At 36.6% G+C, this 12,793-nt stretch overlaps 2 protein-coding genes across 2 annotated transcripts; both read right to left on the reverse strand.

Annotated features, from left to right (window-relative positions):
* Window positions 1–1,767: 1,767 nt before the first annotated feature.
* LOC145973288 (uncharacterized) lies at window positions 1,768–3,755 on the reverse strand. The gene has a single exon (XM_083102556.1). It carries the CDS (start codon window positions 3,730–3,732, stop codon window positions 1,768–1,770), a length of 1,965 nt encoding a protein of 654 aa, XP_082958682.1. The 5' UTR covers window positions 3,733–3,755.
* Window positions 3,756–8,595: 4,840 nt separating this feature from the next.
* LOC145972991 (uncharacterized) lies at window positions 8,596–10,024 on the reverse strand. Its single transcript, XM_083102089.1, has one exon. The coding sequence runs from the start codon at window positions 9,975–9,977 to the stop codon at window positions 8,700–8,702; it is 1,278 nt and encodes a 425-aa protein (XP_082958215.1). The 5' UTR covers window positions 9,978–10,024; the 3' UTR covers window positions 8,596–8,699.
* Between the last annotated feature and the right edge of the window lie 2,769 nt (window positions 10,025–12,793).

The raw sequence follows: 12,793 nt of genomic DNA on the forward strand, positions 1-12,793 counted from the left end.
TCCGGCCAATGTCCTTTAGAAAGATTTCGGCTGCTCCTATTAGTCTGCTGACTCTGGTTATTATACCTCTATGCCAGAGCTTGTTGTGCATTACGCTGACGGCTTGATCTTCATGTATATTTGTCATGAGTTTATTATTAGCGGCCATTTTTATTTGTAATTTATTTTGCAGTTTTTCGTAGGCTTTTTCATCATTTCGGAGTTGTACCCAGAAGAGTAACGGTGATTCCACGCATACAACTCTTACTTCTTGATGCCCTGAGCGCAAATGTGTGGTGTCGATGGATTCGATTTCCATTTTCTATAAAGAGCGATAATGTCGATGGTATTATCGAAAAGATATTTCCTCCAGTGTTTTTATCAAAAGGTGGAAACCGTGCGATTATTTTAATTGTTATCATTATTATTACTATTATTGTCATTACTACTATTGACATTTTATCAGGGAATATAATATATATATATATGTGTGTATATAAATTTAGGGCAGTACAAAGTACAAATTATAAAGAAATAGTGTATAGGTACAATGAGGGAAGGGGGGGAAGGAAGAAAAGGAGAAGAGTAAATTTGCTGATTTAGTACTTAATGTGAGTGTATTGTATAATTTTTCTTACATAGATTAATTCGTTCAATGTATGCGTGTTTTAACGCTGAATGGATTGTTATGATGCTAATATCCTACGGTGTTAGTATATATATATTACCTTATAAATTAATGTAAAAGGTGTGTGCTATGGTATTAGAAGTATATGTATGTATATACTAATGAATATATATATACTTATATATATATGTAACTGAGTAGTTTTAATATACGTAATAATGAGTATATAAAATATCTAGAATAAGTATATTAGTATGTAAAATATAATATATATATAGTGGAGATATACTAATGATATAAATGTAGTTGGGTTTTCTAAAACCCCCTTTTTTTTGTTATTATATATCTATTTTTTTGTTTTTTTTATAAATATTTTTTTTTTATATTGCGGGGAATACATCTCTTGTTATTTTAGTATTTAATTCTACGTGTCCTAGCTTAATTAACATATCTCTAAAGTTGTAGTTTCCTCCGTTATGTTCGCCCTGTATCGTCAGCTTGACGAGGGCCGCTCCCCTTCCTAAAGGAAGTATAATGTTGATCCAGCCGGTGTGACCTTCGGCTAGGAGCCGGCAAAGTTCTCGGGTTTTCTCTGGCCATATTGTCGAATTATCGGGTGATCCTGTGTAGGCGAGCCCACACGCAAAGGCTTGCCAAGGCAGGTCTCGAAATCTATCTTCCAGGTGATAGGTTTCGTGCATTGGTCGCCAGGTTGACCAACCGTGGTCGCCTATACGTACTCTGACCATCCCCGACGCCTGGCTGATTTTCTCCATCCATCCTCGCCGCCAGCCGTTACCCTCTTTGACTACGACGTCCATTTCCAATTTTATGTCTTCCGGGAAGCATATCAGGAACTTGCTCCGTCTTGACATACGGAAGGCAAGTTCCTCTTCCAACTCCTGAAGGTCCTGGTCACCGTTTTTCAACCGGACCCAAAATAATAAGGGAGACACGACCCGGAGAATAAAAACCTCCAGCCGAGATCGTGTAAGGCTTCCCGTGTCAATGGCTGCTGGTTCCATTTTACTATAAAAGAGGTTAATTTGTCTTATCATTTGCGACTTTTCCGCCGATTATCTATTTGAGTTTTACGGAAGATAACGTTGACAGAAGGCTGTAGAGAGGGGATAGAGGTTTGTAGCGGAATGCTTAAACCTTCATTCCCTGAGTTGTAGAGTATAGGTAGTGTTCTCTTTATCAGAAAGAGATGGATAGATACGGTCTGAGGATCCTTCAGTGTCAGCGGGGTGTTTATTCTTTTGTGGATTCTCGAGTGGAGCGGATGGTTTGTTTGTTGACGATGGTTGCTTTAGTTTTAAGTGTAATAAGAGCTGAGTGAGAGAATCCCAGATGACTCCAAGCAAGTATATGGACCAACCATATACTGTATGCAAAGCGTAGCCATGAACTAGAGTATCTAATATCAATTTAAAAATTCTAACGGATAGATATATTCCCATTATTCCAGCGTTGATGTTTCCGGAAATTAAAAATCTATTCCAAAATTTTTCCCAGGTAGAGACGGCGATTTTTTCTATTGCGTCTTTGTCTAAAAGATTGGTAATTGAACCTCCCTGTAAGGATGTAGGTCTTCCCATTATTCTCCTGGCGATGGTGTTAAGTACCGCGGGCCTCTCGGCAGGGAACATAATATGGTCTTTTAGATCTTCCAGATCGTTTTCGCTATATATGCCACTAGTGGCTAGCGAACCAGGGCTAACGTACTTCCAAGTAGGCTTGGTTAGAGGTTTCATAATGGCAGGGGGTACTGTATCTACTGGTTTAGGCATAAGTTTATACCATGAATCTCCCAGCAGGTACATTGCAGGTGCAAATGCGTTGCATGCCGTTTGTATCCCCTGACGCAGTATTACATGTGTCTGCGGTGTCAAAAAGAATGTTCGATTTCCCCTTAATACAGGAAGTTGATTGTAACAATATTCCGTTTGAGCAAGTCTCACCTCGACAGGTACGCATTTTACTATGTGGATTACCTCACCGGCTAACAGTGCCATATATCCTGGTCCTTTCATTAAATAATATGCAAATATATCAGGCGATTGAGTTGCTATGGCTAAGGCGTTTTGCAATAATTGTTGCTCCAGATTACATTGTTGTAAAAGTATATTTCTATATAATTCACTTATTTGTGTACGTATATGTCTTTCTACATACACGAATTTGGAATTCATGTATGTAAAAATGTCAAGATTTGATACTTTTGATTGCTTCTTAAAGATTTCAATGCCAGGTGATGCTTCGAAAATTATTAATTTTGGATGTTCAGTACGAATTAGAGTATATCCACAAGTAATATATTTCCCACGGCTGGTTAATGCGAATATAGTGTTTTGTGCTGTTAACGAATAAGCTACTTGTGATTGCTGATTCATGCTGTCAATTATCTTGTCAGCATATCCTTCATATAATACGCCATAGCTAGAAAATTTGCAAGTATCAGCAGGTACGGGATCCCAGAAGGTATCTCCTCCTTCTATATCTAAACAACTTGTAGCGCTGAGTTCACACGCTACTCCAGATTTGAGGTGTACTTTATTAGTATTTATTTTTACGTCGGCTATGTAATCTTGGAGAGTAATTTTAATACTGCCCAGTACAATGACGTCCGCCCATGTTCCATATGGGTCGGAATAAGCGCTTCCGGAGCACGATCCTTCCGAGTCGACGTGACCAGCTAATATTATAGGACGTGTCAGGGTTTGATTTGATTTTAACCCAGTTATATATGTTCCTGCCAATTCATAAGTTCCATAAGTGTGCATACGGCGGCATGCTTCACGAGTGGTTTCTTGTATGAACGAATATTTGCCGTTAAAGACATCCATGGTGTGAGAAAACATCCCGCATTTCTTAATTAATCGGTCGATTTCAATTTTACATTGTATTACTTTCACAGAGTCAAATTCGTTAATTTGAAGTAGTTGAATATAAATTCGGCTTGAATTGACGCTTTGCTGGGGAATATCACATTCTTCGATGTTTAGTAATGATAAGGTGGTGAGATTAGCAGACGCTGAACCACAATCGTAGCCTATTATTCCATGGGTGAATTGTAAGTTCACGAGTAAGAATGTTAACGTAGCTATTCCCCTGGGATCCATCTGCAAATTTTTCTTATATATATATATATATATATATGACATAATTAACCTATCTATTTATCATTCATTTACGTCGATTAATTATTATATTTATTATTTAGTTACTACCTAACAAAAGGATATTACATGTATACGTATATGAGGTTTTATCATTACTATTATTATTAATATTATTATTATCACTATTGTTTATCCTCTTGATGGTTTGATGATTTATTAATAGGTTTAATATAAGAAATTCGCAACCGATTTGGATGTACTATTCGGCTGTTCTTTTTTATTTTTATCCTTACATTATTTTTATTTAAAATTTCTAAAACTTCATGAGGACCTGTGTAATGATCGCCGAATTTTCCCGGTTTCGGGCCCTTTAGTAAAAATACCTGATCTCCAGGTTTAAAGGTTTGAGGATTGATTTTTCTGTCATAATATTTCTTTGATCTCTGCTTGGCGCTGATTACATTTTCTCTTGCATTCCCTTGAATGTTGTGTAGCTGTGTTACAAGGTTTATCAGGTATTCATCGTAATTCGCTAATCTATCTTCGGGTGCTGGAAGTTCACTTGAAGGAACTCTTGCTATTTTTCCAAATACTAACTCGTATGGAGTGTGTTTCGTAGCTTCGTGGACGTTTGTGTTATAATTAAACATTGCAAGTCCTATCCATCGGTCCCATTGCTTTTGTTCATTAGCATATTGTTTAAGATATTCTCCTAGTGCGTGATGTGACCTTTCCAAAGATCCGTTTGATTGCGGATGAAAGGCGGTAGTACGGAATTTACGAATTTTAAATAATTTAGCTATTTTCTTCATTAAGTCGCTAATAAAATTTCTGCCTTGATCTGTTAATATAGCCTTGGGGGATCCAAGTACGCAAATAAAACGGTCTACGAATGCTTCTGCAATTGTTTCAGATGTCTGGTTTGTTAATGGTATTCCCATGCAAAATTTTGTTAATTGATCTTGCAATGTTAATATATATTCGTTGCCTCTCTCGGTCTTTGGTAAAGGACCAACGATATCCATTGCTACTTTATCGAAGGCAGATCCTGGAGTGTCAGTGATTATCATGGGCTGTTTAGTTTTTACTCGGACTAATTTCTTTAACTGACATTGTAAACATTGTTGTATATATTTTTGGACGTCTGATTTTAAATTTTCCCAATAATAATTATGTTTTATTCTATGGTATGTTTTAGTAACGCCACGATGTCCTCCTGCTGGTGGACAGTGCGTCTCGCCGATTATAACAGGGCGTAAATCCTTAGGAGGATATTTAATTAATCCATTACATATTATTATTTTAGTAGGTGTGTCGAGAAGTATTAATCGAAGCTGTATCTTAATATTATCCCACGGGACATTGTTAACATAATCAGTCTTTGCTATGCTGAGTGTTTCTAATTTCAATGTTTCAAGTAGATTTCGTAAATCGTTTAATACTGTAACGATTTGGTTGAGAGTTACTGTAGGACCTTCTCGTTGTCCTTCGCTAACAGGCAGTGCCACGTGGTAATAGTTCTTATATTTTATGGCGTTAGCTTTACCCAAGGCAAGAGAATTTAGATGTGGTAATTCATTTCGCTCAAATAATTTTTTAGATCCAGAATCCAGAGGATTTCCCTCAGTATCAACAAAATATGCAATGTTGTCTTTTCGTAAAAATAGTAATTCACGTGAGTCGAGAATATTACTCTTTAAGAATTTATTTCCGATTATAAAGGGTTTTATTTTCCTGGATTTTAGATTCTTATTAATGTCATCTTCTTCCGTATCTTCTTCTTCCGTATCTTCTTCTTCCTTCCTTACTTCTTTTGTGCTTAATTCATTTATTGTTTTATAATTTTTATCAGGTGGATCATTTCGTTCATAAATTTTTTCGGTATCAATTTTGAATTTAACTGTCTGACTTCTTGTTAATATTCTGTTCTGTTTAGGAGGATCATGTATCAATGCTTTCTCTGTTAGCTGGGCCTCGACTGTTCATTTAATTCTTCTAAAGTAAATGGAAGTAAGTCAGGATTATCTTCCGTTATTATTTTTTCATTATCCTCGCTATCGGAGAGATGTAAATGAAAATAGTCGCTTTCTTCTTCTTCTTCGTCTTCTTCAAGTTCTTCTAACATTTCAGATATTACTTGAGCATCTTCGGGGTTGTCAGGGTTTAAGAGTTCTTTATTTCTTATAATTTTGCAATCAAATTCTTCAATATTTGCTGGATTCCTGGATAGTGCATCTGCATTTACATTAGTTTTTCCTGCCTTGTATACTACTTCATAATCATATTCGGCCAATTTCAATCTCCATCTTAATATCCGCATATTTGCATCTTGGGCGTTTTTAAACCACATTAGTGGTTTATGATCTGTAACTAAGGTGAATTTTCTTCCGTACAAGTATGGTCGGAAATGCTTAACGCAATATACTATTGCAAGTGCTTCTTTTTCGTAGGTATCGTACTTTAATTCATTGTCCGTCAGAGTTCGTGAGACATAGGCTATCGGCCTATCTTTATTTACTTGTCCCTGTGATAGGATTCCTCCTACAGCTATCCCAGAAGCGTCGGTGGTTAAAATAAATGGTTTAGAGAAATCCGGGTATTGTGATACTGGTTCTTCGCACAATTTTTGTTTTAAAGTTTCAAATGACTCCTCTTGAGTGGCCGTCCACTCAAATCGTACATCATTCTTTAATAATAATGTTAATGGTTTCGCTAATTTAGAAAAGTTCGGTATAAATCTTCTATAATATCCGGCAAGTCCCAAAAATTGTTTAATATTTCTGGGCGTTTTCGGTCTTGGAAAGTGTTGTACTGCTTCTAATTTTTTCGGATCCGGTTTTACTCCATCTCTGCTCGAATTCATAATGTCCAAAAGGCGTTGTAAATGCGGTTTTATGACTATCTACAGAATCCATTTTTATTTGGTGAAAACCGGATGCTAAGTCGCATACTGAAAAATAACGAGCTCCTCCTAATTGATCCAATATATCGACGATATTCGGAAGAGGATATGCATCTCCTATAGTTTTTTCATTTAAAGCGCGAAAGTCTAAGACCATTCTCCACCTTTTATTACCCTTTGAATCTTCCTTTTTTGGCACAATCCATATAGGCGTATTGTAAGGTGATTGTGAGTGTTTCACAATGCCTCCTTCTAGTAATTCTTCTACCTGTCTATTTATTTCTTCTTTGTGTATTTGTGGGAAACGATACTGTCGGGTATTTATTGGATGGTCGTCTGTGGTCGGAATTTGGTGTAGTAATACGTTCGTCGCAGTCAATTTTTCTCCGGGAATGTGAAATCGATCTTGACTATTCGTTATTAATTTTATTACGTTGTCTCTCTCTGTTCCATTTAGATGTTCTAATCGTAGAGATTCTATTATTTTAACGAGTCGATCCTTCATTTTTATTTCAGTGACCACCAAACACTTGGAATTTGCAGTATTAATTTGTTGATTTTCGTCATGTTTTGATTTACGTTTTCGCATAAATTTATCTATGATCTCTTGAGGTTTGTTTAACAAAGACGTGGAAATTCTTGAAGACGGTCTGTATTCTTTGAGACCTTTAATTTTTAATTTTTTATTTTTCCGAGTCATCGTTGGAACTTTATTGAGGAGATTTTTTAGAGAAATTTCAAATTCATTATCATTATTTTTTGAAAATAATTCGAATTCCGGAAATTCGATATCAAAGGGGGATAAGGAATTGCTCCCCTTTTTAAAATAAGAAGGTGTCGAATTGTGTAATGAGGTTTGGTAACTTCCCTCCTCACAATTGACGGGGCTAGGATTTTCTGTCGAGGTTTGGAAATTTCCCTCCGAAATCCTAGAGTTAATTTCCCCTGGGGAGGTCTGGTAATTTGCCTCTTCTAGGATTTTTGAATTTATTTCCCTGATTTTTTCTTCATGGTTATTTTTATTTTTAATTTCTTTCTTGTTTTCCCTTTTGTTTAATATCTCTTCTTTATTTTCATTCAATATTCCATCAATAGTAGGATTATGTTGATGGTTTTCATGTTCAAAGTCCGCTCCATTTTTGCAACTTGCAGTTTCCTCTTCTTTCTTCCTTTTTATTTTTATTTTATTTTTATTCTTATTCTTGATTTCATTTTCTTCTTGATTTATTATTTCTTTATTAGTTTTGTTTTGAGATTCCTTGATGCTAACTTCATTTGTATTTTTATTTTTATTTTCGATTTCCACCCTTGTAATTGAGCTCTTCAGTCTTTTTGTTAAATTCCTTATGTTTAATTCCTTCCTCCATACGGACTAATTTTTCTAAGTCGTTTCTGTTTTCCAGTGTAGATTCATGGTCGTCAAGCACTTCATTCAACGGTTTTAAGCGCAAGTTCGGAACTTGTACTTCCGTTTCTTCGTCTAGGGTACTTATGATGTTTAAATACGCTTTTCCGGATGTATTTTCGACAATGGTGTCCCCTAGATAAATTCCGTGAGTTAATTTTAATCTGGGTATATATCCTACTTTTATTTCTGGATTTTTTATCCTCACAAAAAATAATGACTCAGATCGTGGAGCCACTACGATCATCTCCGGCGTAAAGAAAGGTATGTTAATTCCGGATGCAACCAGGCATTCTTCCGCATAATCTATTTTCGAAAAAGTTTGTTTAAAAAATTCATTGCCTAATATTCCAGATTGCGGAATTGGGAAATCGTTAGATACAATATGAAAGATGACTGGTAGTTCAAAAAGAGTTAATACGATTTCACCGAGGGTGTAAACAGGATAATCATTTATACCATTTAATTTTAATATATTTTTGTAATTAATATTAAGTCCCTCAGGCGCGAAATTTTCTTTGATAACATTAGGTCCAAATCCTGTATCTAACATAAGAGTTATGGAAGTCGGCATATCTTTAACGTTAACCCGGACAGTAGGCACTAGGCTTTGCTTGTTGAGATTTACTGTCACAGGCTGTACATTTATGTTATTACTTCCTACTTGGCCACTTGAGATTGTGAAGGGTGTGAGGTCTGCCCGGCCCCCTGCTGCACACCCGACGTCGAGGGGCCCTTGTAGTTTCCCTGACTATTTTCCTTGCGACGGTTGTTACTCGCGATACGTAATTGACAATCATCGAGTAGATGACCTCGGTCTTTGCAATATCGACAGAATAAATCGTTCTTAGGCGCCGCTTGTTGATTAATTTTAGAACGACATTCTTTAGAGGTGTGTCCGAATTTGTCGCAAGTTTGGCAAGTAATTCTCGGTTTATTTTCGAGGTCTCTCTCTTCATTTTGTTTTTTCCAGCAATTATTGGCGGAATGCCCTGGCTTATCACACCACTGGCAAATTACAGAGACTTTATTGGGTTGACTATTAGTATTTTGTCGACAGGTTTTTGCATTATGTCCTGGTTTTGAACATAATTGACAGGTGACAGCTTTTTCCTGTATTACGTTTATCGTTTGTCGAGCTTGAGGATCGCGAAACCGACATTTGTCAGCACTATGCCCTCGTTTTTTACAAATCTGACATATTAATATTTCCATGCCTAGATCAGATTTATGGTGATTTTGTAGTGAAAATTGAGAGAGTTTTCGACAATTGTTTGCTACATGCCCCTCTTTGAGGCAAATTTGGCACGTTTCCCGCAATCGATTAGTAGGTAATATTTTTGTTCTGTTTGAGTCATTGCTCTGTCCCTGTCGTAAATCTGTCATTACCCGCAGTTCTCTTTCTATTCTTAAGGCATCGGCGACCGTTTCTTGTACATCTAAATCCCTCGCTATTCTTTGTTCGATTTCGGGCTTAAGCCCCCTTATAAAACATTTACTCATGTCTTTTTCTAGCGATGTCTTAGTAGCTTGGTCCGGCAATGTATTTCCGGGTCCTCTATACGCTTCTAATATCTGTTTTCCTAAGATCTTGACGCGGTTAGCGTAAGTAACTACATCCTCGTCATTTTTCTGATAAACACATCCTAGTTCTCCTTGGAGTTGATAGATGGTTTTTACCGGCCCATAAATTCGTTTTAAATAAGCAGTTAGTTGCGATACTTTATCAAAATCTTGGTCTTGAATCGTTCTGCGTGCTTCACCTACTATTCGTGTTCTTAAAATTTTAGTAAACTGCGGTTCGGCTTCCTTAGGAAGCATTGATCTTGCTTCTTCGCAGCCTTCAATAAAATAGTTAAGCGGAATGTTGCTGCCATCGAAGAAGGGGACAGCGTCAACCGCATATTTCAGTGTGGCGAAAGGATTTTGTTGCGCCATGATTTTAGGGTTTTCAGGATAATTTTCAAAGTTATTACTATCAACTATTTTACTTATACTAGCGTTTGCGGCGGTAGATTCGGAATCGCTGGAAGACGGCTCAGGCGAATCGGCAATTAGGGTATTTTCAGTTAAATTGGAAGAATTTTCCTCAATAAATTGGACTTGTTTAGATGTCGCTTTAGGGGTAGATGTGTGTAAAGGAGTAGAAATAGCTCGAGTGTTTTTTGGTTTACTATATCGCTCTAATGCAGTTTTATAAAGATCTTCTATTTCGTCTTTATTGACTTTACTTCGAGTCCCGTCACTCATTCCGGTTTCCAAGATCGCACATTACTATCCCGGACGAGCCCCCAAAATTTATCAGTATGTTACGTCCAGACCCTTAAAAGATCGGGCCGTCTGGAAGGACGCAACCTACTTACCCGGTGACACACTTTTCGGGCGTGTGTATAGATTGGGTCGAGCGCACTGTCAGGGGCCTGGCACAGGTCAGTGACCAGAATGGTCCCTTTAACTCTGTGAGTGTCCCAGGCCGTTACGCTCGTCGGTCCCTTTTCGGTAAGAGAATCGAATCTCTTTTACTCGGGACGGGACCCTATGCGATTTCGGACTTCAAGGAATGAGAACGGGTAGCAAAATTAAATGAAGATTTTATTATAAATTATCATTTATTCAATAATTAGTCGTTTGAGCGATGAAATGTTTACATAAAGATCTTTTCTAAAAATACAAAATATAGTTGAAAATTTTATATGTGTGTTGTTTGTATGTGTGAGGGAATTTCCGCGGGTGTTACATTGGTTCGGAGGACGTCAGCCAGGAATAAAAGTGGTAAATCTAATCTTAAGTATTAACCCTGGCTGGAGATTATTACAATTTTGTTACTTTTAATTTAAAATTTGCTATCTATACTAGTGGTCGAACGATTTACTGGACCGCCGATAGCCTGAGCCAGCCCTTCTCTTAACCGTTTGTTCCGGCGATTCCGCCAACGCCTATTGTTTGACCGCGAATTATGAGGCGACACTAGTAAAATTTAAGATACGCGATTTAAATACGGTAATTATTGATGAAGATAGATGATCGATCAGGTATATTAGGTCTCTATCAAGAAACGATCTTCAAGGTTTATTTATCGTTCAATCCTTTCATTTAAAATATCCGATCACAATTTGAAGAAGCAATTATATATATATATATATATATATATATATATATGTATATATATATATATATATATTTATATCGAGAAGAAAATTAAAGGGAACTAATGGGATAGATTGCTGTAAAGAATCTTTGGAGAGTGGGGAGGTATTCGTGAATTCCAATTCTGAAATCCGCAACGAATAGATAAGAGTTATATGGAAAGGGAATTGAATTGTTAACGATAAATTACTATTGATGGTTATTATGAAATTTTAACTGATCGAGAGTATTATTGATTAAATTTTTATTATTTTAAGGATCTATAGTTCAAACTCTTTAATTACTTAAAGATCGTTTTTGATATCGCCAGTCGAATGGGAAAGAGAAATAGGAACTGAGAGAGAAATTTAAACTTACTACTTATTGTGAACGTTGCAAGGTGTTGAAAAAGAAATTTAATCCGACCGGAGCTGAAAGCGCAGGTGGGTGGCTGTTGGTTGAAGATGAGTGGAATGCTCAGTTGATCCAAAGTTCACCTCACTCACTTCACTTACTTATTAACAATGATTGAATTTAAACAGATACTCTGTGCTGCACGAAAGAGGTGTCGTAATTTCTTTAAAATGAACTGTGTTCTATGAACTGTGAACTGAAGTGTCCGCGTCTTCGGCTCGCGAGTTTTAAGGATTTTACTCCTCCTCCCTTCTGGATGGTGGGGAATCTTTTTAGGCGAATGAAATGATTTCTATTACTCCCTTCCTAAGGTCAAGGAGCTTGATTTTTTTTTAAGGAGAGGGGTCTCTTAAGATTTTAATTGGTTAAGCCCTTTGGCTTGAGATTTAGCTCCATCCAGTAGAGAGTGGGAGTGAGCTGATTATCTTATCGTTTGATGATTTGGCGATTCGGAGAACGCTTGAGGGTGGCCTGTCGAACGAGCGCACGTGCACTATCAATTTCGAAAGGTTTTGTCTTACGTTTATTATTTGTCAGTCTTCCGAGGACCAGATCTTTATTTTGAAAATTCTTTGGATAGAGAGGCTTGGAACATAAAGCCGTACCAATAGATACGGGACAGTTAGAATTTCTCATAACAACTTTTCATCATATAACTCGTAAATTTATTTAGAGTTTCGTTGACGCTATCTCGACTGGCCATTCTCAGTATTATATTTGTTAAAGTTTAATGACGATACCCGCGGGTGAGGTTGCGTTCTTCTAAGTGCTATCTTTATTTCTAAGAAGAATCGCTTTGCATTCCGAATGCAAGTCGATCCTTGATTTCCTTCTTCCACGAAATCGTTTCGAGGAAAGAAAAGAATCGTGGAGTCCACCGGACGTAACAATTCATTTGATTGTAGATAAGAGGTACAAAATTTGTAAATTTTCAATAATTTAGAAATTTCCTTCATTAAATTATTAGCGGAAATTTTTTCTGGATCTATTAAGAGGATGCTGAACTTTACTGTTTTATCGACTAAATCGATTATAATTTTGGGCACCGAAATCTTTTTATTGATTACACGGAACAATAAACGTTTCTCCACGATTAAAGTATACATAGAAATAAAATGGGAACCTCCCGGTTGTATGTCAAAAACAAAAGAAAATTGAAAAATTATAGTTTTTTTATCGGCTCTTAGCGTCAAGTCGTAACAATACTTGCTTTA

This window comes from Camponotus vicinus, unplaced genomic scaffold, assembly GCF_025532165.1.
Source record: "Camponotus vicinus isolate PSW18456_S1 unplaced genomic scaffold, iyCamVici1.0 SCAF_6, whole genome shotgun sequence".
NCBI lineage: Eukaryota > Metazoa > Arthropoda > Insecta > Hymenoptera > Formicidae > Camponotus > Camponotus vicinus.